Genomic DNA, 27,529 nt, shown 5'->3' on the forward strand with positions numbered 1-27,529 from the left:
CAAAGATGATGAAGGGAGTGGAGCATCTCCCTTATGAGGAAAGGCTGAGGGAGCTGGGTCTCTTTAGCTTGGAGAAGAGGAGACTGAGGGGTGACCTCATTAATGTTTATAAATATGTAAAGGGTGAATGTCAGGAGGATGGAGTCAGGCTCTTCTCGGTGACAATCAATGGTAAGACAAGGGGCAATGGGTACAAACTGGAACACAGGAGGTTCCACTTGAATATGAGAAGAAACTTCTTCCCAGTGAGGGTAACAGAACACTGGAACAGGCTGCACAGAGAGGTTGTGGAGTCTCCTTCTCTGGAGGCATTCAGAACCCTCCTGGACACACTCCTGTGTAACCTCATCTAGGTGTTCCTGCTCTGGCAGGGGGATTAGAGTAGATGATCTTTTGAGGTCCCTTCCAATCCCTAACATTCTGTGATTCTGTGATTTGTACTGTCATTCACAGCTTGCTAGAAACCTTCAAAACACAAAGCTTCTCCTGGTGGCTTTCCCTGCAAGGGACAACAGGGAAGGACACTCCAACACGCCATGACTCCTACATGATGCAGCATTTAGCACGCATGCCCCTGTTCAGACTGGGAAAGCCACAGCTGATGTAAGTGATATCAAATGAAAGTAAAAACTTATCAGCCACCTTTCTGAGAGATGGTGAGTTTTGTGTTGTTGCAGTCTTCACACTTCATAGCTAAAAAAGCACGAGATGTAACACCACATACATTTTTTAAAGATCTGTTTCAGTCAGAGGATAAAAATGCTTGTAAAGGCAAGGAAAATAAAGTACATTACATTTTTTGAGTTCACTGCTAGGAGCACAGGTCACAATGACACTAAAAATCGACAGCCTGCCAATGGCTTTCTGCCATACCTCCCTGTCTCTCTGGACGGGTGATGGAGGTGATGGGTCTCAGCAGGGAGGTCCTGGGTCTCAGACAGGGTGCAGACAGCAGAGTGAGCCCCTGGGGAGCAGAGGAGCAAAAGGAGAGTGTGCCCAACATGAAGAGAGCAGCTATGCTGAGGGACTTGTAACCATGGACACTTTTCAGCTTTGCCGCTTTGTCACCTGCTCTAAGGAAATCTGAACTTCTGAAAGACAGCAGCCCTGCTGTGCTTCAATCAAACTCATTTTGCTGCCAGTCAGAGAGATGCCTGGCAGCTGAAGGAAGCTGGCTTTGCTCTCTCCTTATCAAACTCTTTTATCAGGTTCTGACCCAGACTTAACCACCGCTGTTCTTTGTACCTGTTGCTAAGCTGTAACTGCAGAAACACCAGGAAGGAGTGGAAATCTTTGCCTGCAAACGCTCTCCTCTTCAGAACAAGCACCTGTTTGGTGGGATGAACATAGGTAACTTTCGCATTTCTTTTGCCCAAGTTACTTACTGTTCCCACCAGCTTTTCAAGGTCTCGGGCCAACACATCTGGTGTCTCCCAGCCTGCTGCCTACCAGACCACATCGGCTCACACTGCGGGAGTCTACGAGCCATTTTCTGCAGGGGAATCATAGAATACCAGGTTGGAAGGGATCGTGAGTGCTCCAAAGCAGGCCAGGGCCAAACCGAGGTGCTGTTGCCTTGTTAACATGCTCCCCAGGAGAGATCTGACCTGACTTTCTCCCAGATTTACTTGGGGGTAGTTTAGGGCCTGGCACAGTCCAGGGCTGGCTCCTCAGGAGTTGCACAGGCAAAGTCAGCCAGGTTTGGGAGGAGGGAACAGCATCTGACCGTGTGGGCATGATCTGGGCAACCCAGTCTCCCACTGGGCAAAAGTGCAAGCCAGAGCACAGGTGCTATTTGTGCGACCCCTGCACACCCGTCCTCCTCTTGTGCCATGATCTCATGTCCTGCTGCAATGGTGCTTCAACCCCGTGACCTGGGACCTTCCCTTACAAAACTACACCTGCCATTACCTATGTTTGATGGTTGTGGCAATTCCTGTTCACAGGATAAATTAAGATGCCTGTCAGGACTTTGCAGAACCATTTCAAGGCACTCTCACAAAGTGGCTGCTGCAGACCCAGGAACTGAATCATCCCCAAAATGACATTTTATTGTAGCATTCCGGACAGCCTGTAACGCCATGCATGTGAGGCACATTCAAGATCTGGCTCCGGAGGAAGATCTATGAGTAACAACGAGTAGATAACTGCTGTGCAAATGAAAACAGTAATAGCCCATTTCTATACCTTGGACATCCTAAACTACCTCTTAGATAAAATGCTTTCATCAGATGAACTGTACATCAAGCCCTGCGCCCTGAGTTTGAAGCGTGGGTAAGTAGAGAAAGGAGAGCAAATTCCCTCTCATCTTGTCAGAAACAATCAGCAGAAAATGCCACAATGATCACTTCCTATCACTTGAGCAGTGGGCTAACAAACTCAACAGCTAGGCCAGGCATCACCACAGGGCTCTGGCACTAGGAAAGGCCTTTTTAGCTCCTGGATGATGTATATTCAAAACTAGTACCGCCTGTGTGTGTTTGTGTTGGCCAATGTGTTGACCACCTAAGGACATCATACATTCTAACTTGCAATTCTGTTGCTGTCTCCGGCAACAAAGGGCTTTTCTGTCTCCAGACTTCTGCTCCCTAAAAACATGATGTTTATTAGTTCTTAAGACAGGCCATATCAATTACAGTAGCTAAAGAATTCAAACTTGCCATAGTTTTCCTGGAAACCTCCTTGATATTCATTACCTGCTTGGCAGATAGCATGAATTTGGACGCTGATTTACAGAACAGACCTTAAAACCAGTGTGATATACCTAGTCAGTTGGAGAACAGGACACAGGGTCTCATTTCTAGTTTTGTTGACAGGAAACATTAAATCCTCTGTTTTATTACAGCAGTTCTGATAATGGCCATGTTATGCTAAATAACATCTTATGTATTAGCCCAAGCAGAGGTTTGGGAGGTCCTAAACCTAACGTTGCTTCCACTTCTATCAAAACAGAAACTGAAGTAAGCTACGTAGATTGAAAAAAAGAAAAACGACATCTTTCCCATCCTGTCCTCACCCCCACAATCTTTTATATTTCTGACAGTCAGACTCCATATCCCACGATTTTCTCCCCACATAGTCCTCCACCCAAGCACTCTGTCAGCAGATTCATTAGATGCTAGGCGTCTCCAAGCAGGAGGTACAGTGCTATTGCACTGGACCTGCCTGGCCAAGTCCAGCTCTTTACCCTTCTCAGTACCAATGATGGACTCATGTTCTCCTTCAAAACCATTATTTAGCTGGTGGCTTAGGTTCAGCCAGCAGCAGGTTTCAGAGCTGTAGTCTCACATGTGTTTTCTGTGTCTCAGCAGGGACCCAGGGATGGTGGCCGCAAGATATGCAAGACATGGTTCCATGTAGTACATTGGCTCCTAGGGTATAGTTTGCAAACATGAGACAAGATGATTCAGATCTTAATATTTGGTTGGGGAATAAAGTCTTCATATTCAAGCTGATCCTCATGGAAAAGAATGGTAATGTCTTCCCTGCCATTTTTGAGGTCCATCTCATGTTAGACTGACCCACAAGTGAGCCTGGATCTTGTGTTTGCTAGAGCTTAAGGCACATCCTCAGAGAGGGAGTGAGATCTCCAAAACAATGCTGAAATGTGAGTGCCATAAACCAAACACTAACCTTGAAATAGCAATGCATGTGTAAGAAATCAAATCTCTTTGTGCTGGATGATTTATTGTAACTTGAAAGCAAACCAATATTAAAAGTAAGATCTCTGTGGCAAAATGAACATAAAGCGAGAACCCAAAAACTGCTCCACATGGAAACAAATTGAAGAAGGCAACCCAAACAAATACACAAACCTCGGCTAACAACTCTCACTAGGAAACACGGATACCCAAACTTCTTCTATGTTGAGATGAGCATCTAAGAGGCTATCACCTCCTGCACAGTCCCCTAGCTCAGCTGAAAATGGAGAGGAGAAGGTTGCTAACCTGCTATTCACCCTCCTCCTCCCCTTTCAGCTCAACTCTGCCCTCAGCTGAAGGGGCAGCCACACCAGGCTCTTGGGAAGAGAGACCAGTAGGTTCAAACTTGCTTGGGCTAGAAGGATTTACAATCAACACTTATACAGTTTAATGTCACTTCTTCCACCCATCACGGTTGCAAAGAAGAGAGGAGCAGGGCATCCAGCCCCACATGCACAAGGCTGGCACCAGAGCACAGGGAATGACGTGCCCTGGTTTGGCAGAGATGCCCCACTGCACCTAGGTAGGTGCTAGATGCTGAGGTGGTGGGAAGGCAGAGGCTCTGGGCACTGCCCTTTCTTTGGCATTTCAGACCAGCTGTTTTGGGGCTCAACGTGGTGGGTCCCACTAAAGCCCTCTGTGCTCCCCACCAGCCCCTCACTCAGCACTATAAGTGGCACTCCAAGAGCTGAGTGACAATTTTTAGGTATTTCACTGCAAATATCAAAAAACCCTGTTGTGTCAGCAGCTTGTAGTTACAGAAACATTCAGCATTTGACCTAGCTTACTGCTTGGGTATTGGCCTTTCTACCAGAGGTCTACTCCTCTATGCTTAGGATACAAAAGTCTGCAGAGACACCAGTGACACATCTCAGTTACACAACCATGGCCATTAAAAATCCCACAACAGAAATACTGATTTTTATCTCCCTTACAGATGAGATTTTGTTTGAAAACAAAAGGTGAAAGAAACTCTGCCACAACACCTGACTAAAGAAAGTCTGCAAAGCTTATTGCGACTGAAGGCATTTTGCAAATGCTTTAGCTTGTTTCATTTGTCTCAGACAATCCGTCAGGCACAGGACTTGTCACCCCTGAGAGGGACATATCCACCTCTCAGAGACAGGAGAAGGGATAACCAGGATGGCTTCCCTTGAGCCTTGTGTTAGTAAGAAGTCTGGAAGGCTTAGGGAAACGGAGCAGTGAGCCTCTTCCCTCACCTCCAGCTGCCTACAGCTGGCGTTGCTGTCACCTGCACAGCTGGTGCTGCTGTCATCTGCACAGCTGGCACCTGGTCGGCAGCAGCCGCAGCAGGAGTGATTTACCCAGGTTTGCAGCAGCTCTCCTGGCCTGCCCTCTGCTCTTCCCCTCTGCAAATGCAAGATGTCCTTGCCCAGCTGGCCTCAGAACAGGTCAGCGACCGCGGCCAGCCTCTTCTCCTGCTTGCAACAGGAGCAAAGTACATGAGGAAATGAAAGACAGCAGCCTTGTCTGAGTTGCTTTTGAGGGTAGCCCCTGGCCTGTGCTTGGGCACTGCACAGGAGGGTGCTGAGTGGTATATGGGCATGGCATGCAGGAGGCCAGCAAGGATGTGCCCATGGGCTGAACCACGGCTCTGGTCTGTAGTTCAGCAGCAGATATAGAATCACAGACTCATAGACTCATAGAATAGTTTGGGTTGGAAGGGACCTTCAAAGGTCATCCAGTCCAACCCCCCTGCAATGACCAGGGACATCTTCAACTAGATCAGGTTGCTCAGAGCCCCGTCCAGCTTGGCCTTGAATAATCATCTCCAGGGATGGGGCATCTACCACCTCTCTGGGCAACCTGTGCCAGTGTTTCACCACCCTCATTGAAGAAAATTTCTTCCTCATGTCTAGGAGGCCCATGCTGCTCAATTATACAGGCTCTATAAGATCATCAAGGAAAAAAAAAGCAACCTCAACGCCCAAACCTTAGGGTTTGTCTACAAGGGACCATATTTCTGGTATGAGTTTTCCCATGACCTTGTGTTGGTGTGGCCAGAATGACATCCAGCCAGCTTTCTCTGCGCAAGGTTAATTTGCCTTTTGCATGAGATAGTGTGGCCATGAGCCACCCAAAGTGCTGTAACTGTTCCTGAGGGGGTGACGTCCCACATGCAATGTCCCACCAGCCTACTGCAGGGCTGAGAGTCTCCTCTGTCTACACAACTCCAAAACATTAGCTCTACCTAAACAGGAAATATAAGCTTTGGGAGTTTGCCAAAGACTTAAGCGATTAATAAGCTAAATTTATTTTCCTCCTCACTGAGATCCCAGTGTTGTCAGAAGGGCATCAAGGATTTCTCTTTGTTTATTGCAATTAATTTACTTCTTCCCCCAAACGACAACGGCAGCTTGGTTAAAGCAGTCAGTCTCCCACTAATTTATTTGTTCAGTGAGTGCCATTCAGCTCCCCACAGAAGTGAATGAATTAAAAAATGTCGGTTTCTGTAATGGCCTGACCTTTTCAAGCTGAAAAAGTTCAATGTCTGGCCCACTGGGTCTGAAAGGAAAGCTGCCAAGAGCAGCTGCCCACTCTGGAGCATCATTGCAAATGTTCCAACAGGTAAATAGTCACCTGCAGAGCTTGGGAAAATATCTTGCAGGCTGAGCAAGCATATGAGGTGTCATGTGTAGAGTGAATTAAAAACTAAATACTATTTTAGTGATATAACCTAGGGAAAAGACAGAGCTCAGGTACCTATCTAATCAAACCCAGACACTGGAAGTTAATATATTTCCATACTCTGAATTTTAAAAAGGGGAATAACAAAAAATCCAAGCTTTCCTGAAGAGAAGTTATTAACTCTTTCTTGCCTGCTTTTACTTTTTAATCAGTGTCCTTATTCACCAGCTATCTTTAGCAAACTTAGGCTTTGGTTGCACTCAGAGACATCGTGCTAGAGTCAATACAAATGTCCCCTTGGAGACCAGCAGGGTTAGTGCTTGCTGGGGTCTCACTGCAAGATGCTGCTGGAAGAGACACCCCCAATCTTCCCCTTCCCCCTGTTCCCTGGTGCCAGGCACTTGAGCACCCACAGAGGGAGTATGGGGGGGGTCATCTTGAGCCCCTTCTCCACATCTTCCAGCGTTTGCTATCTACTTGGTGGCCACACGACCACTGGTTTGGGTGTGGTGGGGGTGGCTGTGGGTCAGGGCACACAGGCAAGGGAGAGCAAACCTCACCTCTCCCCTGTTAGAGGAGATCAAGCACAATATAAAAATACACCCCGATGCCCCGATCCTATTCCACCTGACATATGAACAATCATACACAGTGCTAGGGCCAGGTCACGCAGCCGCTTACACAGGGGCAGGATTAGGGCTGGGTTTTAGCCAGGCACAGAGGCAGTAAATTAATGCAGGGAAGGATGGGGACCAGCTAAAGCAGCACGATAGGATGCAGACTTTGCACTGTTTGCTGCTGCTTGGTCTAAGGTGGATTTGCTGGAAGGGTCTGGGATTTCATTTCACTGTTTGTTCACAGTCCGTGGAAGCGCCGTGTGGGACTTCTGCAACTCCCACAAACAGATGACTTCTGATGTAAACTTACTGACACATTGCAGCGCATAATTTGCTAATGATCTTCCCACTAATGATGCAGATTAAATACAACAGCTGACAAACCCTTATCCAGAGGAAAGGTTACAGCTCTCACAAGCCGGTAGGGCACAAAAAGCAAATCTGAGGGAAGAATTTGTGCAACTATTCCTGTTTTCCATATAGCTGCAGCAACGATAGCGCTATTTCATATAGCTCCTTGGGATTGATTTTACATCTTTGACGAGCAGAGAGAAAGCGATGGTGTCTCACTTGCCTTCTTAAGTGCCTGATAAGTTTCTCAGGGACTAAAGATTTTCTTCTGGCCTCCTGGCACAACAGTTACCACAGAGTTTCAATAGTAATTGCTCCATGGGATGCTCTCTGCATCCACAGAGAACAGCTTTGGTCCCTTGGATTTAATTTTTTTAATCAGAGATTCAGCCATTTTACTACTAACTTAGCGGCAAAAGTTGAAAGCTTCGTGGTCGTGATCTCTAATTACACTATTTCTGATAACAGTGGGGATCTTCACAGGTTTAAGTATTCGAACAAAGATTTTGAGGGTTTTAACAATTTTTGCTAGAAAAGGGAGGGCACTGAGAAGAGAGAATCAGCAGAGAGCTTACTGACTAATTACAGCCTAGAAAATACCATTCCTGGTCCCTGAGATTACTCTGTTTTGATTACTGTACTTCGAGACCACATCATTGGCTCTACAGAACTCTCAGAAAACATTTTTCCAGTGGAATTAGGAAGTCAATAATTGATGTCACCAGCCTCCCAACAATTCCTGCTGCCTGGCTGGCTCTTTTTCTCCACAAGGTTGAAAGTACTGAGTACAGTTAGCTTTTAATCACTGCGAATGCCTTCTTGGTGAAGAGTCTGATTTTGCCTGCTTCCTGCATGTTGGACCTGGTGTCCCACAGCCCCTCTCAGCTTCCCTCCTCCCTGCCTTGTGTCCTGGGACTGTCTCCCCAAAAGCGGGTCCACACCCTTTCTGTTCCCTCCTCTGGGAATGTTTCACTGTGATGAACTGTAAAGTCAAACTTGCAGGGAAGGTCCATCATAATTTCACGCATGTGAATGACACAAGGACTAAACAAGTTTCTAGTGTGCAAGGAAGAGCATGGAAAAATATCCCCGCAGTGCCCCTTTCTTCCCACCAGTGAGGCTGCATATGGGCAGACATTGACTCAAGAAGTTTTCTTTTAATTCTGAGTTTTGGGTGATATATTGGGGTTTACTTCAAAAACCTCTAAGGGACTCCCTTGGTGGGTGCTGTATCCCTCACTCGCTGTACCAAGACCTCTCCAGTGAGGGACGAGAAGATATTCGGGGTTTCAGGCAGGTTGTCTTGCTCACTGCTAATTAACAGCCTTGAATTAATTCTCTCCTGAGAAGCCAAGTCAGAAATGTTATTGCAGACCTTACAACATCTGTCAGCTTGAGGTTCCTTACCTGTGATTTTGGTACAAACCGAAGCAGTGCACTAGATGAGTGAAGTGACCAGAACCCAAAATTCCCACTGGGCAGAAGGATCCCCCCTTGACCTGCCAACCCCGCCCCAGAGTCACCCCATGCCTGTGGGCACACGGGTTTTCCTGCCTGCTTTAAGACAGAATGTATCAATATTCACTACGTATTTACAGCCTTAGCGTGGAAATGCATCTCCCTGTAGTGCTGCATTATTTATAGGCTGGGCCAAACACCAGGATATTGAAGTAAGGCTATGAGACATTTTCAGTTTCAGAAGCAGCTCATAAATAAGAAGTTAAGTCTTATATTTTAAGAAGAAACATTGAAGTTCTTGTCCTTGAGACTTACAGGGAAAAGCTGAAGAAAATACACTCCACAATACTGCCAAAATCTATTAACTTCATTCTGGGGTTGTCTTACCAGCAGAGGAGAACCAGGCGGCTGCTGCCTCTGCAGCAAAAAGGGCAAAACAAGAGGGAAGGTTTCACCCCTGAAGTCACCTAAATCCTTCTGCAACATCTCCTTTGTTCTCTTAGTCTGGGATTTCTGGGAGACTGGTTTTATGAAACCGGCTTTTGCTCATGGTGAAAGCTGGCTTGCTTCCAACAAGTGAGGAATTGGGGTTATTTATCTCAAAATGGCTTTGGTATCCTTGAGCATCAACCCTGGGTTTTCTGCCTGCTCCTGAAGAAAAACCACCACAGACAGAGACTGGACAGTAGCAAAGTATCTCAGCTGATCCCAGTTTTTATGGCTTCTAGAGTGGGTGCCTCCTCGCTCATATCTCCCTACTGCAGACATCCAGAGAGGCAAACGAGCCTGAATCCTTGCACGGTATAGAAATACAAGCATTAAATCATTTTAATTATACCTTTCTGGCAGCTGCTAGGGTGGCAGGTTTGATTTTTTGATTTTCCAAACCAAAACATAATTAACGAGATTTTTTTCAGAACTAAAAGCACGCCCCCTTCTTCTTGACAATCTCTGCATGTAGCTCAGCCTTGCTTCTTACTGCGTGTAAATAATAATGTGGCTATCAATGCATTTTTGCTATAATTTCTAAATGCAGTTGGAGCGAATTAAATCAGAAAAGGAAGTTTGTGGCACTTCACATTTTTCCATGTATGGTTTCATGCTGTGTTATACAGTGTTCATCACATTCACTGTACCTTATTTGCTGTGAGATATCTGAAATTCTTCGTCTTATCTGATCTATGATTTAAGATTCTGACCTTTTCGGCTTTCTGTGATTTCACTGCCAGCTCACTCAATATGCCTTTGTTTATAGCCTTACAGCAGAGAGACCAAGGGAAGACAGGACCTGCTTATGCGCTGGAAAGACAGAAATTTCTATTTGTCAAAATTTGTGTGTGAAAGAAGGAGGCAGTGATAAAATTTCAAAAGTTTTTTAAAGAATCTGAGAATACAGATGAGAAAGGGGATTGAACACCCTTTCAGTATGACTTTCTGCTAAAAGAATGAACCAAAAAGCAATACCTCTCTGTTTATGGCAACCTGTGTGAAAAGCAATTTCAACACTAATAAAAACTGATTTTTCAGCTTCATGTGGAGAGCAGCAGAACAGCAGCATACATCTCAGCACTTTCATCAAAATGGTTGGGAAGGCAAATGAAGCCTTTATATCTGCTACTGGGATATTACGTCAGCTTGCCTCAAGTTCTGCTCCCCCACTGCCTAGGCAGGTTGCAGAATGAGCTCTGGGGACACTAATCTGTGCTGGAGAATAGCTGCTAAATTATTCAGGGTACTAAAGACAAGGGCTGAGTGTGAATTGCAGAAGACCCTGATGACATGGAGTGACGGCAATAAAATGACAGATGAAATTCAACTTAGATAAATTTGAAGTGAGGCACATGGCGAGGGGAAAGCCAATCTAAACTTTTTATATGCTGTGCTGAGTTCTGAGTTGACTGTTGCTACTTGGAAATCAGATCTTGCCATTATATTAATAATAGAGAATTTAATGGAAATGTTGGATAAGTGCTCAGAACTGGTCAGAAAAATCCAAAACTGAATTCTAACAAATATTATGAAAGGAATAGTAAACAGCGTGGAAAACACCACTCGTATTCACCATACAAATCCCTCATGAGCTTGTGTATTGAGTACTGCGGGCTGCCTCAGTCCTCTCATCTCCAAAGAAAGATGTAGCAGAATGAGAAATGCTGCAGGCAAGCTCAGCCAGGATAATGGAAGCCATGGACACTTACTAGACAGTGTTCCACTCTTTCACCTCCTATAGACACAAAGGAGAGGGCTTATAATAGAGGATCATGAAACCAGGAGTTGCATGAAGATGAGCAGGGACCTGTTCAGTATCTCTTCCAGTGTAAGAACTAAGTGTGCTTACAGGAAACTACGAGGTGTCAAGACTTGAAAAAATCAAGAGAGGTAGTTTTCTGTTGTGCTGATGAAATTTCCATCATAGTTAAGCTAAAAGACTCTTTGCTAAAGGTACTAGAAGTTTACTTAAGTTCAAGAAGCAACAGGGTAAATTAAAAGAAAAAAAAAAAAGCCCATGAAAAGCTCTGTTGAATTCAGGGATGCTAAATTTGGTCAAGAAGTCCTTGACTTGAAAATAGCTGGCAGCTAGGAGACAATTGATCATATGTACATCTGTATATGCTTTCCCGCTCTTACAAGAAGCCACCTGAGCTGCTATCGGAGAGAGGACGCAAGTCTAGTTGTCCCTAGTTGAGCTCTTCCAAAAGCTGTATTTAATGTAAATTTTTATAGTGTTGTTCATAGGATGCTGTTGGCAGAGGGAGATGAACCAGATTTCTCAGTTACATTAGAGGTAAGCTTGAAATACACGGGGTTCATCCAGTGGGAATGGCATCAAAGCAGATAAATTAGAGTCTACAAATACCATTCATCTGCTTTAGATTTCTTCAGTTTACCTCCCTTTGTACTGCACAGAAATAAAAAGGCAGATTCGTATTTCCTGGGTTAGGTAAGTGCTTCAGGAGATGAATCACCCTCTTCTAGTGCCTACATTTCCCAAGCCCGGGACCATCATGACTCAAAAAGATTGCATATTTTTCCCAGGAGTACCAGAAAAACATATTTCCTGCATATTCATTCCTTCGGATATTTATTCAATTTTGTGATTTATTTAAATAGGTTTAAATGTGGCATAAACACTGTTGACTGATAAATTCTGCTTGGAGTTTATAAATAAAGATGCTTCTTTAAAAGAAAATCTAGCAAAGACAAGCCTGGCTCAGACCCAGAAGAAACAGTTTAAATTCAGCCCATAATCTGCTGAGCTGGCTGCCCAATTGATCCAAATAGAAGACAAAACGTCCTATGATTGTTTATTTAAACCGTTCATAAACTGCAAGTCTTTTAGTTGCCATTTAATTCTCACAAACATACGGCTGAGTAAATCTATATTTGTGCAAATTATACAGCCAGTGCCGAGGTCACATCCTGAAGTCTTGGTCACCACACGACTTACTACAACTGGAGCGGCTGTAGCTCCCATTTAACCCACCTGTTCTTGTTTTCTTTGCAAGGAAAGCAGGATGCTTGGAGGGGGCAAGGGTATCCCTGTGCCCCCCCAACACCGAGCTGAGAAGCTGAGATCTCCCAGTCTGTGGATAGCCACAGGAACTAAGTGCTTGTGTGAGCACATCAGAAGTCAAAGTGACTCACAAAGCGAGGGAGAGAGCAAGGAAGGTCCAAAGAAGCTAGCTGGAGATACGGGCATGCTCTGTGGTTCATAAAAACATTCGGATGCAGAGGAAGGGATTCACTGTAAGAAGCATTAGCCCCCAAGCAGACATTGACGCAAATCCTACAACATGTTCAAGAATGATAGGGGACTGGGGAAGGGGTTTATTTAGTATTGCGTATTCTACCTTCATCTCTGAGATGAGTATTGTTTTAGAAATGTTCTGAAAACCCATTTACTACCACCAGCAAGCATTTTAAAGGAGTAAAAAGATCAGAAATCTCATGAGGCTCCATCTTGTGGATGATGTGCTCAAGCTACCAAGCGATTGCTGAGCTTTTGGTGATACTTCTGAATGTGAGAAAAAGCTCCCGCTCTCAGCAGTTTGTGCTGGATGGAGGACCATTTCTCCATATCTAGTCCCGACATAAAAATATCTCCCACAACAAAGCTAGATGTATGGCTGGGCTCTCTCTGACTGGCAATACAAAGCGTATGGGTTTAGTGTGTAGGAATCAATCCAAACTGTATGCAAGTGGCTGGCAGCAGCCTTTTGACAGACACAATATACATTTGCACAGCTGGGCATGCAAGACACACACGTCCACACACACGTATTAACCTTCAGTCACTCATGAGGAGAAACACCACTGCTCCCCTGGACCACACCTGGAGCTGTGCAGCACTAAAGCCTTCCACTGTTCATGCTTCCTTGACAGTGTTCATTTTCACAGAATCAAAGAATTACTGAATGGTTGGGGTTGGAAGGGGCCTCTGGAGATCATCCAGTCCAACCCACCTGCTAAAGCAGGTTCACCCAGAGCAGATCGCACAGGAATGTGTCCAGACGGGTTTTGAATGTCTCCAGAGAAGGAGACTCCACAGCCTCTCTGGGCAGCCTGTTCCAGGCTCTGGCACCCTCACAGTAAAGAAGTTTCTCCTCATATTCAGATAGAACCTCCTGTGCTTCAGTCTGTGCCCGTTGCCCCTCATCCTGTCGTTGGGCACCACTGAAAGGAGTCTGGTCCCATCCTCTTGACACCCACCCTTGAGATATTTATAAGCATTGATAAGATCCCCTCTCAGCCTTCTCTTCTCCAGGCTGAACAGACCCAGCTCTCTCAGTCTCTCCTCAAACAAAAGATGCTCCAGCCCCCTAATCATCTTTGTAGCCCACTGCTGATGTGATATCTCTGTTGATATCCTGACCTGACCAGAACACCAGGCATCTATAGGCCAGTCAGGTTGCAATGCTAATTATAGCAATGATAAAGTTTTATTTTGTTCTGTTGCTAATGGATTTCACCTAAGGTTGTTTTGTTTTTCCTGTTTAACATCCAGCCATTTATTATCATGCATATTCCTGCACTCTGTTAGTCAGAAACATTTTCAGCTCCATAGCTGTGACAATGCCATCACTGCTTATCATAAGGCATCGCCAGGCCCAGATTCCCAATCTCACAGCTGAAGCAGCAAACTTAACTCTAAACTTGTCATGGACAAAGGGACACATCACTTGGTCTCTGTGTATCTGTGCAGCAATAGAGGGCTGCTTGTTCATCACTTGGATGAAATCCCAGTGGGACTGCTGGGTGACTTTACCTGCTTTTGGCAGAGCACAAGTGGTTTTGTTTGATCCCTCAGACCCTGCCTCAAGACGCTGGGCCTGAGAATACATTAAATACTCAGTATAAAGATTTTTGAGTAAGACAGAAATCTACCAAAAGCAACTGCCAATTATTTTCCTTGAAATCCGCATAGCTAGGCAGATTTTTTTCAGGGGATCTTCACACCCACACTTGCCTTTTGCAGTGGGTGTCTCTTTGTCTCTCTGATGCTCGCACGCCTCCTCACTATTTTTTTGCTACCTCACGCATTACAGTGGTTTCAATCATCATCTCTGCACAGAGGGTCCCCAGATTAGCTCTCTTGGTCCTTAATTCTCCCCCTCTGGTCTTCGTTGCATCTTCAGTTGTCTCTTGACCTATGCACTTGGAAGCTTCACTTCCATTTCAGGTGCAGTCTTTCCAAAAGTGAAGTGCTGCCCCCTCGTCCTCTTTCACGTCTGTGGCTTTACCTCCTCTAAAGTACACTCAGGAATTTTCCCCCTCTATTTACAAATAGAGCAAGGAAGGAGACACTTCTGGGATGAGATTCTTTTTACACCATTGTAAATGTCTGAAGCAGGCCAGACGCTCATGCCCTGCAAGCGCATTTGCCTCCACCGCCTGTAAGGAGGTCCCCAGGGTCTTCACAAGGAGGTTGGTTGCAGCTGGTCTCTACTTACGTGAGGGGAATCTCACTCAATATGTTTCACAGCGAAGCGGCGGCTGGACAAACTTCTGCAGTAGCCTTCTCGTCTGTGGATGGCAGGCCTTATTTATTCTCACCGTTAAACGTTTTTAGCACTCTGTGCTTTTACAGGACAGTAGAATTTATAAGTCATTGATTTACCTCCATATCGTCTAATCTCACTTGCTCATGTTTGGAATTTTAGAGGCATACTCATAAATTTCTTAGCAAATGCTGAGAGGTGTCACACCTTCTACAGCTTCTGTAGCTCAAATAGAAATGAATGTGAATGAAATCTTAAAAATCAAAGCCTTTCTCCAACAGCATGTAATACAGTCCAGCAATGCTGAGTCTCACTCTTGCTTTTAACTGTGCCATAACCTGCACATTACAGTACAATTTTCTGACGTGTTTCTTAAAATGTAACCATGTATGTATGAGGAAAAAAAAGGTATCTCTCTTTTGATGGCAAAATCCATTTCTCCTTTTGCTATACAGCAATATTTATATGAAATACAGACATTCATTTCATTTACCATCTTGCTGCCACTGGTTCATAACTGCTTTCACCAGAGTGCAGGACCCAGAAATGTAACAACTTTCGTTCTGCTCCTCCATCACTCACACTGCCCTGCAGTACACCTAATTTTGTGCTCACAACCAGGGATGATGATGGACTCTCAGCTCGGAGATTGTCTCAAGTGATGCCCCTAAATGGTAGAACACAGTGCTCTTGCAAGGTATACATATAATTGTATCTGGTTCTTCATGATTATTAACCTGGTCATAAGGTTCTCCGATATGTTAAGAGTCCAGATGCATATACATCCATAAATACAAAGACTTCAAGAGCAGACCAGCAGTACAGACAAATTCAGTGTTGAAGTGAATGGAGCTAGAGAAATAAAAAAAAAAAGGGAGACCGATATGAAAATAAATTCTAGAGAGGAACTGATAACTATAGGCTCAAACAGCCCCTCCTTACAATGGTGCTTTTCAAACAGTAGCTGTTTGGGGTCTAAGGCACTATGAAGAACAATCAAGAAAACAAAAGTAGGCAGAACCTTTGAGAGTTTCCTTTCTTCCGCTGCCTTCATCAAATGCTGTCTATGTTGTGTCCGAGGAGTAAGTTATCATGCAGACTATATATATATATATATATATATATATATATATATATATATATATATATATTTTTTTTTTTTTTTTTTACCATTAATACACCTTTCCACAGCACTTAGAGGTCAGCAGCCTTTGATCAAAAAGGTGAGTCATGGTCACTCCATCCTAATTTGCCACAGTATGGCCTTCTCTTTTAACCAGGCTCACCTCCAGGGAGTTGTGTGTCTGCAAGTCTTGTTGTGGGAAAACTGAGAAATATGAAGTTTTGGTCTGATAAAACAGAACAGGTGCGTGCACTACTCTTGGAAGGAGCAGACCTAACAGAGAACCTCAGATACTCTGTACAAGAGAGGTCAGTGTTTCCTGCTTACCCAAGTCTGTCCATGCTCCTCTGTGCTCTCATCCCTGACCTAGTTCCCTGTATTCATGCACCTACATGAAATAGTATGGCTGAATAAGCAATCAGCTCCTCCCAAGGTCTACACGCCCTCAGAAGATGTAAGGACATGCAGACAAGGCCAACAGTGTGGCAACAGACTGCAGCTTCTCGTCCTGCCCCACAGCAGCTCAGGAGATCATCCTGACTGTTTGGACTGTGTGCCACTGGAGTAGAAACGAAGTCCAGTGAATTCAGACTGAAGCACAGGAGGTTCCATCTAAACATGAGGAGAAACTTCTTCACAGTGAGGGTGCCAGAGCACTGGAACAGGCTGCCCAGGGAGGTTGTGGAGTCTCCTTCTCTGGAGACATTCAAGACCCACCTGGACACATTCCTGTGTGATCTGCTCTGGGTGAACCTGCTACAGCAGGTGGTTCGGACTAGATGATCTCCAGAGGTCACTTCCAATCCCAGCCATTCTGTAATTGTGTGAATTCACTACCACTACTTGCATACTTAAGTCTTAATTCAATCCAAGTATGGAAATTCTGACACCGGGGTCACTTCAATTAGTTCTGGTGACTGTTCAAGTCTCGAGTCTCCCGTCTTAATTCAATCTGAGATAAAGCCCAACAAAATCAATTGGAATAAAAATATTTGGTTTGGGGCCCAAAAATAATTAAATAATAAGTTATATCAACATGCTTTTCCTCCGTGTACATTTTGTTAAAAAACACCCATAATTATGGTCACGGTGGATCTTTAGTAATGCTTGAAACCAGCCTGACAAAAGCACTTTTAGTAATGTTTACAGCCCTGTAGATAAGATGGAACCTTTAGTGTTTCAAAAATGCAAACAATGTTTATTTGTTGCTCATAAGTAATTCATGGACCCAACAATATTCAACAAAACTTCTTCATTTTTAACAGATTTCTTAATGAGCACCATTTTACAGAAAACCACCAACAAATAAATATATGAAAACAATTGCTTTTGACATCACAATGGTTAAACACATTAAATAATTCATTAAATTGTGCTTTACATCAATGAAAATCCCTAGGTCTACAAACTATCTTGTAAGTAGGAATAAAAGTAGCTATGGTTACTCACAATACAACCTCTTAGTAGCAGAGTTCACACACATTATTGCACAGAAACAGAAGGAAAACTCCTAAAGAATAAAGTAATTTACAGCCTATTATTTTACCCTTTCATCTTAAATATGGCAACTGATGGGAACTCTTGATTTTTTTTTTTTTTTTTTTTTCACTTCCAACATTCATTTGAAATCACAGAGCTAGTGATATGGCCAAGAAGAATGCCAAGAACATCGTTGGCTATGGAACCCATTTCCCTCCATGAAATATCAACAAAGACAGTATTACAAGAACCAAACAGAAAGAAGTGTTTCAGTGCAAAGTGGCTACCTTTGCCGAGTATGCTTTTGCCACATGTAGAGAGGATACAGCAATCTGCTCCAGCAAAATGGTTTTATTGTGACTGTTCATCTCATGCAGAGTAGTCTGCACCAGCCCAGAAACACGATATTCCTCATCCCAGACCAAAAAAGAACAATTCCACATCTATCAGGGTAAGAGCAACAGAGGAAAAATAAAGTGTCAGCGAGATAACAAGTTTTGTAACATCAGTGCTCACCACTGATACGAGACTGCTGGTGGGAAACAAGAAAGCCCTGGTGCAGAAGAAAGCATGTGCTAATGAGATGGCCAGCTTGAGAAACTTCCTGCCTTCTGAAACGTCTCCAGATGCAAAGGTGATGTGACCTGCCACTTGGTTTGGTTGAACGAATGTGCTGCAATTAGGAAGTCTGGCTCTGGGTCTGAATTCCATCACTTTTTTGCTCTGTACTTCTGTTTTTAGTGAACTGCAAATAACTACCACATATTGGGTCGAAGCCCTGGCAAGGCTACTGCAGCCTCATTGACAAACACAACAGCGGTGAAGAACACCCAATATCAGAAACTGTGGGTTTTTTTCATTCCCTATGGTGATAAAGCTTTGTGTTGTTAGCACTGATGAGTGGGGAAGAAAGGACAAATTTTCATTCCTTAATCAAGTATGGCCCATAGGCAACAGGCTGAGTTCTTGGACGAGACATCAAACTGCCAGCAACAAGTTTTAACAACACGGCATGTTTCTCTGTCTGCTCCAAGCCTACAGTGAATTATAACTGGAAAAGGCAACCAGTGCTGAGGACGTGATGGGAGAGATTAGCAAGTACATCTCCATTACAAAAGAATGAGATTTGTTTCAGCACCACAGTAGCAGAAGCCAAATTGCCTTGTTTAAGCAACAAAATAATGCCAGGAAGATGGACAGAAATCCTATAGCACTGTTACTCACAAAGGTTTTGAAACGAACACAACTGCACTCCGATCCTATACAAGCCAGTGTAATTACAGTGAAGTCCATGCTGCCAGAGCAATGAAAACCTGGAATAACAGAGATATGAGCCAGAGCCTTTTTTTGCTCTTGCGTTACATTATTTCAGGGCCCAAGAAGAAAAAAGCTGCAAGCCTGTGTCTTAAAAGTCAGCTGGAAAGTATTTCCAAACTGCTTTATTTTTCACGTGCCAGGAAATTCTGTGAAGAAAAACAGTATTGTTGGCACGGTGAGTTTGCTGGAGCTGGGAAAGGGGGTGCTGGGTCCTTCAGTTGCAGGGGTTCTGGGCAAGATCTCAGCTGCTGGCTGTCCCCCCCGTCAACTGCTCCTGCACAACCAAGGCTACCTGCTGCACAGGCTCCAGGAAACAAACAAACAAACCCAACAAATCAACAAACCAACTTTGATTTTAACTAAATCCCAAGTGTTACGACAAATCCCATTAACATGGATGCTACAGCACATTACCAGCTCTTCAGGACCCTAATCTTGTCTCTTGGGAAATGACTGATGGAAAAGGTTAGGCATCCATTAAGGTACTGCAAACTATTAAAGCTAATGTAAACTGCCCAAAGACTGCTTCCATTTTCCTCATTAGGCTTTGTTTTGTGTCAGGCAGAAGGAATAGTCTGGAGAATGGCTGGTGTGGTTAGACAGCTGAAAATGATACTTACAGTCACTGGTGAGGCTGCAGGGAATGATTTCTGAGCTCTCTCCTCTGAAAAGGTAACACTACATTTTCTAAATGAAAAATCGGGCCTCCATTTCTGTGAGTGGCAGGGAGAGGTGGCCTGCTGGGGAAAGAGGGAGGGATGCGAGGAAGAGGACCCTGTTTTTGTGCTTGAGAGGAAAAAGAAGAGATGATTTACAACCAAAGACGGGCTGGGAATGATTCTACTTCCTCGCTTATCTCCCTCCTTAATGTGAATTTGGTCCTTGCATCTTTCCTCCCACGTGGCTGACTTCCCTCCCACGCAGCCCGGTGGGATGAGCCCTGTGACTGGTGTGCCATGATGGATGGTTACAGGCTCTTCAGAAGGGACGGGCAGGACAGGAGAGGCTGGGATGTGCGGGGTGGCACTGTATGTAGCGGAGGGGCTGGAGTGCATGCAGCTGACAGTTGGGGATGGCAAAGTCAAGAGCCTCTGGGTAAGGATTAAGGGTCAGACAAATAAATGTCTGACGGATGTCGTCTTGGGTGTCTACTACAGGCCACCCAGCCAGGATGATGACACCGATGAGTTATTCTTTAAGGAATTAAGTGAAGCCTCCAAGTCATCTGCCCTTATCCTTATGGGGGACTTCAACTTGCCAGATGTCAACTGGGAATACCAGACAGCTGGCACCAACAGGTCCTGAAGATTCCTAAAGCATCTGGACGACAACTTCTTGGTACAGGTACTAAGGGAACCCACCAGGAAAGGTGCCTTCATAGATTTGCTGCTCACTAACAGAAAGGGTCTTTTGAGTGAAGTGGTGATCGGTGGCTGCCCAGTGACCACAAAGTAGTCAGGTTTAAAATCTGTGCCACCAGCCCTGCTTCCTGCCAAGCCCCCATGCCCTGCCTCTGCACACCCCGCACCACTGCCCACCCCACTGCTGCCTCTGATAGGGGCCCTTTGGGGCCCCCCCAGCACCCACAGCCCCCTGCACTCATAGGAGCAGGGAGCACACCTGAAAACCTTGGATGTGGTGTATCGGGTGCCAAAGGCACCCTTCCCCTCTCTTGTTTTGGGTCCTGCAGCAAGATGCAGCAACAGGCCCAGGCATGGGGGGATGCAGCAGCTCCCCATCGTCCCTGCATCACCAGCCAGAAATCTCCTTCCCTCCGCAGGGCCAGGGCCAGCCCAGCCTGAAGCCCCAGTGCCAGCGGGTAAAGACAGCAGCTCACGGCACATTACCTGCACTGCGCTAAAGGTGCCACAATACCAGTCAATAAAGGTGCAATAATACCAGTCAGGCTTAGCTCTTCATGGCCTCGCCATCCTGCAGCCAGGACACGCAGAGCGAGCTTCAGTCCTAGACCGTAAACATTTCAATTTAAATTTCTGAAGGTAGGTGTCCATCCGTGACTGAGGTATCTGAGCAACTCTTCCAGGCTATGGGAATCCAAGCAGTACCTGCCAGGAAGTTCAGAGAGCTTCTTGCTTTTCTCCAAGGCAGATGTCCCATGCTTGGACAGGAGAATACCTGCAGTCCCACGTTCTCCCTTCTGAATGTGGAGGTGGGAGGAGATGCACATGATCCATCAGTGGAACAGGTATTACAGACCAAAAAACACAGCTACTCACCCCAAATGTAGCACACTGACAATCAGGTGTACAGCAGCATATTGCTCACAAACTACATCGATAACGAGGCATCACTCTGGTAGCCCTCTTCACTTCTTAATAGCAGTTATGATATTCCATGCTTAATGTACTATTGTATGCATTAACTCCCAACAAGATCATTAGATCATATTTTTGATATTGTGCATAGATAAGAAGCAATAGAATAGTCAGAAGAAAAGAAGATATAGCATGCATGAAAAAGAAAAGACTTGGAAATGAAGGGACAAATTTTCAAATTCAGGTTTTTTTTCTGTGAGACATTGTTTTTTTTACTGACTGGACAAAACCCTTGAATTTTTAAAATAAATGAGAAATGTGCATCCACATCAGGTACTCCAGTATCTCTAATTAGCAAATCTGTAAGGTAAAAGCCATTCATGCATGCAATAATATACTTTCAGCATCTCGATTTAGCAGCCATGTTGAGGCACTTAAGAGAAACTTCCTCCTAATGCTTGACATTTATGCTAGAAGAAGAAGGAAAAAAACTCTCTCAAAAGATCTATGGTGCAGAGGACCCTCTTTTAAAAATTTCACTATTATGAATGGAACAACATAAAGTCTTGGAATAAATAGATGCAGTTTAGCCACAAGAAAGTAACATGTGGAGAAAAAACCCATTGAATCTTTTTCTAGACAAGGAAGAAAACCAGATACAGATCTCTCGTAATGAAAACAATAAATTTACAAAGAATCTTCATACAGAGTAATAAATATCAAGACTTTCCACTTATACATTATGTATCCTATAAAACCAAAAGCTGATTTTTTTTCCTGGCCGCTACCGTAGTTAGAGAGAAAACCAATTTAAATTGTATTCACTTGGCTTCAATGAATTTTAACAGACAATATCATAAACCTGCCTACCTTCACAGACAATATATCTACCAGGCTTTTCCAGTAAATCTGGAAAATGTCATACTAATATTTAAGCTTTTCCTGCTCTCTCTTTCCTCTCCCCTGTAGTTTGCTTGGCCCCTCTTCACCTTTCGTGAATGTGAAGGCTGATTTCATTGCCTCCAGCCAGATAATCTCTGCGACATGTGCCCGGCTGCCGCCTGGACCTCATTTCTCAAGGCTTTCCCTTTGCCACACGCACTCAAAAAGTCAGCTGCCACCTGGCTGGGTTTGGTACCCACAACATCTACGGAGAAATAAGCCAGTTTCTCCATCACTTCACTTATACATCATCTCTGATTGTTGGCTAACAGAACGAGAGATGACCCAGTCCCATATTTCCTAGGTATTTTTTAATCACCTCAGCAAATTCTTCCCTTAATCAAAACCCAGTACGTAGATGTTTGAAGGGCAATACGCTTTTCTCCGTTTCCTTCACTAGAAAGCTGCACACTACAGTTGCAAAGGACAGTATGAAATGAACCAGATCTCATGTCACAGAGGAACCGAACCAGATTTTTTTTTTTCAATTTTTCATCCATGGCTGCATAAGTTTTGGTAACTCAGACTGTATAGGGTACATCTCTTAACGCAAAGGATACAGCTCTCTTCAACCCATCCGCATAGCTTAGAGCTTTGAAGGAAGTCTTTTTGGACACGAATCTATTCTACTGCCATTTAATAACACTAATAGGTGCCTATTGAGAAAAAAAATACATTCTCCTCACTGGCAGAAACCAAGAAAAACTGAGGCAAGGAGGGGTGGTTGCCAGATGCGGTCTCATTTACCAGAGCGGTAGGCCTTCCTTGGCCAACTCCCAAGCAGCCAAGTTGCACAAGCTCTCTGATCCTCTCATGGGTTAGTCAAGATGGAGGAACGTCACCACCTTGCTACCTGACTATTATAATCTTCAGTAACAGCTGCTTCTGCTGCCTCTTCCCTTGGCCACTGGTGACCTCTCTGCTCCCGCAGCAGCCGCCGCTCTTCTCGCCTCTTTAGCCGGTTCTTCTGATGCTCTTCTTGCTTGGAATACTGGAAGCGCTGCAGGAACAGGTCCTTGGCGTATTCATAAAGCTGCACGTCCAAGAAATTCAGCTCCTCTATCCGTTGCCGCACATCCTCACCAATGTCCACATTGGAGGCCCGCGTAACGTTGAACTGGGTGAACGGGGAAATGAATTTCAGGTTGAATGTCCTCTCAAAGAGATACTGCGTTTTCCTTTGAAATTCTGTGAGCCCGAAGAAGGCCATGTTTTTCAGATTGTTCTTGGCGCTTTGGAGAAGAATCATATTTCTTTCACTCTCATTCATGAAAGTCAAGTTGTAGCACCCCACCAGGCTGAGGTCTGCCAGCATGCGCACCTGGCGGTTGTTGGCCAGGTTGTAGCTACAGTCCATGAATTCCTGTAAACTGACTCCAGACCAGTCGTCTCCTTCGTAACAGGTAGGCAGCTCGTCTGGTGTTGGGCTTCTTCCATCGCACATATGGAGGGAAGTTTTCCACGTCGCACCCCTCTGGACATGCTTCCATTCGCTCAAGTACCGTGACACCGGATCCCTCAGCATGGTGATGTAATAGAAGTTCCTGAAACATACCATTAAACATAGTTTTATGATTCAGTGGATTTCACTTTTTTTATTCTCCAATAAAATGACCACCAGCCACCGTCACCACCCCCTTCACTTTTTCCAGTGTGATGCAGGCACTTTAAGTGACTACTTCTGATACAGTTAACAGCTTAAAGCTTCATAAATACTGTGAATAAAATCAAGGTAAATTTGGAGGAAGAGAGAGAGATGAAAGGAAATAAGCAGCTATCAGAGAAACGGAATTGCTTTGACTTATCAACGGCTCAGTGGTAGTTACTTTATGTAGAAGCCAATTAACTGAAGTGTACTCCCCTCTACTTTGAAATACTAACTCTCAGTAATATCAGAAACAGTGGGAAAAGAGATTTATATAATCTTGCCACTTCTCTTCTGGACTGAAACATGCATGTACAAGACGATAATCCATGCAACGCTTGGTCACAATATAAGAGACGCATGAGCAATTTCATGTGGATGCTGCAAGTGCTAAAAATAACACCATATGGAAGACTGGCATGAGCCACCCACTTAAGAAGAACCCTATTATTAAATGGGTTGGAGTGAAGACAATGAGAGGCCCAAAATCTATTAATATGACTTAATTTTAGACAAGTGCTTGATTGAAATTACTTATAATCGTGTAGTACAAAAGCATTTGTTGATATAAAGATTATCATTATCCAGCCTCACCTGACAAGAATATAAAAGAGACACCAAGAAATATTGATTTGAAATAGAGCAAATAACTGCAGAACTCATTGTCAGTGCATCTTTTAGCTATTGAATTCAGTTTGTGCATCTATTTATGGCAATCTGAAATGGACTCAAATTGAGTATGCTTCACGCAGGCCTCCACAGATTGAGTTTTTTACTGAGAAATGTTTTGTTCAATAACAACTCACCTGAGTAACAGGATGACATCACAAAAACAAAGCAAAACCGAAATACTTATGATTTCTGTCAGCTAGAATAACCAGTAGAAGATTAATGACTAAAATTAACACACAGTCCGGTACAAAAATAGGCTCGTGAGTTTGTATGACTCATGTGACTGCAAATAATACATTAATAACTCATGCGCCCTAAAATTTCCTAAGAAAAGCCTGATCTCAGTCCTCTATCTTGAGCCTAGAGAAGGATGAAGCAGGAGGCAAGTTTGCTGCAGACAAGTTACCCTATAAACAAACCAAGACTTTGTGAGGGCCATCTCATACAGGAGCTAACTCCAGTTAAATGAAAAGTCTCAAAATTGCTAACGATCTCCAAGACGATTACCTTTCTTTTTCAGATGTCACCCATTTTCTGCCACTAAAGATTCCCCACAGCTTCTCCATAAACCTGAGGTTTGTCATATAAAAAGATATTTCCCCACGTATTCCTAAAAAGGCAGATATTTTCCTCGGTGCAAAGAAAGCAGAAGAAAACAGGGCTGAATGCTTTGTCCTTATTCATTCTGAGTTCTCTGCCTACAGGATATATAGTATATTTTCTGGAATAAGGTTATGAGACCAAACTACAGACTATGTTCTGCCGGAGGGTTATTTCTTTATACATTATCTGATGGAAACAGCTCCATAAAGAATTACCCCAAAGCAGAAGGGTTACAGGTGGAAGGATATAAACTAGGGAGTGCCATGGCTGTATTTACATTATCACTTGCATTGGAAGCCATGATTTGTGTCAGCATCAGGTAATACTCTGAAGGATGGTATTTCCAAAATAATTTGGAGCTTGGGTATTCTGGCTGCTGCTCACACATGACCAAACTGCACTTCAGCTGTTTTGACCCACCTCAGTTACTTACATAGCCCACATCGACAGTGAACCCAAAGATCACACAGCCGTCCATGGACAGGAATTTCTAAAATCCCTCTTCACTACTTCTGCAGGGTAGGAAGGACCAGAAATCCTCTTGTGTTCTGCAGTGTAGCTCCCCTGTGAAAACCTCTGTCTTTAAGCACTTCAAGTACAGCTTTCCCTTCTCCAATTGGATGCTCACCTTCCCAAATTGGATGCTCACCTTCCCAAATTGGGTGCTCACCTCATCTTGGCTCTACCTTGCATGTATGAGAGCACATTTAGAATTGTTTTCCAACTAACAGGACAAAAAGTGGACACATTTCACTGGTTTTGTGCAGACAAAACAGCCCAACTCTCAAACACCCATTGGCTCTAAGCATAAGACACCATTGTTGCAACATCCAGCAGGCACTGATAGGGTTGTGACAGAAAATGATTGAAGCTCCAAGGAAGTAGAAATGAAAAAAACTGGACAAAGATTCAGAGGCATCTACATCAACAGAGACGTGGCACTGGCTTAGTCCTTGTATTGCTGCCCCTCCCCTCTTTGGATAATTTTGGATGTTGATATGTGGTAACAGATGGGTTTCAACGTTGTTCTTGACAATTATTTATACCTCTAATAATAGTTCTGTCTTTCCTCACCCATCTCCAGCAGTCCCAGTCAGGCATGACTCAGAGCAACAACAATTAACAAAAATACCTCCTTTGCATCAATCATTTCCATTTCATCCCTGGATATGTAAATGTGTTCCATGTGCAATAAACAGGAATACAAAGCAAATGCAGGGAAATGAGAACAGCGTGTCTTTGTGTAACATCCGCAGCTCCCCTCATGCAAGAAACTTTTGCCCGTCTGGTGCTGCTCTTCCTTATGACTACCGAACTTCTGCATCTGTTTTCACTATCCTGATTTATTTGCTTCTGGTTTGTGCATCTTTCAGAGCGTTGCCCTCTTGTGTTATCAGCTGAATGGCTTCTTCATCTGGTAGTTAACCTTTAACAACAGCCCGATACACTTTTAGTTTCCGAGGCACTAATAACTAAGGGCGCAGCCATCCCTGCCACATTCACAGTTTACGACCTTCTGTTTAACCTTCTCTTCATGACTCTCTGTCACCCTTTTAACCAATCTGAGGTTGGAAGACCTTAGGATTTCTTCCACCTGATCCTGGGCACTGTCCAGATGACACTGTAACAACACTACACAGACTGGGGGATGCTGCACAGCAATCACGGCACAAATTTTTTCTTTGAGGGAGAGGGATGCCATGTCTCTAGAATAACGATATAAGTAAAAATACATAGGGCCTGCACATTTGTTTCAGTTGGAAAACTATAAAAATTATTTCAGGAAATTGTTTTCAAATGTTGACATTTACAGATTAAATAAAGCAGTGTTTCAGAGCTCTCAGTGCCTAATCCACAGTGATCAAGGAGTCAGCTCATAATAAAGACAAGAAGCGGTTCATAAAAATCTGAAGCTGGGGGTGGCCTTCAGCCTCCTCCTTCCTCACTGTTCAGTAAAAGAGTACCAAGTCAGCTCTATACTGAACATGCCTGAGCCACTCTGAACACAGATGTGCACTTGTTCTTGTCCGTGTAAATGACCCCCTTGTGTTGCCCGTGCTCCTGCTTATGAGGTTGTGTTAAATTCCGCAGGTACCCATTGTGGGAAATACTCAGCAAAGAATAAAGTAATAACTTGTATTACCCTGTTTGACAAAGCAAACTCAGCACAGACTTATTGGCTTCATTTCAATGGACTTCCATCACCAATTACTCAAACCGCTGTCACAGACAGCTTCAGTGCTTAAAGGCTAGCCAAGCAGAATACGCTGGCGTGTCAGTGAGAAGATGTTTTACACAAAGCATTACAAATGAATTAAAACCCATACAAACTTTATCTATCGCTATCTGTACCTACGAGTGTGTGCGTGCATATGTGTGTGTAAAAATTTACACGGGAATCTGGCCATAAGCTGCAGTTGTCAATGAAAGAAAAATCACAGTAAATGCATAGTGTGTATTTGCCAATGTACCATGTGACTGTCTATATAAACACGTAGACATGTACAAACACTTTAGATCACATTTCAAACACCAGCCCACTGGTCATGACATTAGCTCCTTCTGAAAGGAAACGTCACACAACTTCCCCATGCAAGGGTCCAAACAAGCGGCGGTGTGAAGCGTGGGCTGCACACCACTGTTTACAGCAGAATTAAGGAGCACTTGGGAATTCAGAAGGCTCTAGCTCCCCTCCCA

At 44.1% G+C, this 27,529-nt stretch overlaps 1 protein-coding gene across 1 annotated transcript in view; it reads right to left on the bottom strand.

The window, feature by feature from the left end:
* Window positions 1-22,750: 22,750 nt before the first annotated feature.
* Window positions 22,751-27,529, bottom strand: part of HS6ST3 (heparan sulfate 6-O-sulfotransferase 3) — a 299,509-nt gene continuing 294,730 nt past the window's right edge. Inside the window, exon 2 of the mRNA XM_065653730.1 lies at window positions 22,751-23,456. Coding sequence (XP_065509802.1) covers window positions 22,751-23,456 — 706 coding nt within the window. The remainder of the gene's footprint in view (window positions 23,457-27,529) is intronic.

This window comes from Caloenas nicobarica, chromosome 1 (assembly GCF_036013445.1).
Source record: "Caloenas nicobarica isolate bCalNic1 chromosome 1, bCalNic1.hap1, whole genome shotgun sequence".
In the NCBI taxonomy this organism is placed as follows: Eukaryota; Metazoa; Chordata; class Aves; order Columbiformes; family Columbidae; genus Caloenas; species Caloenas nicobarica.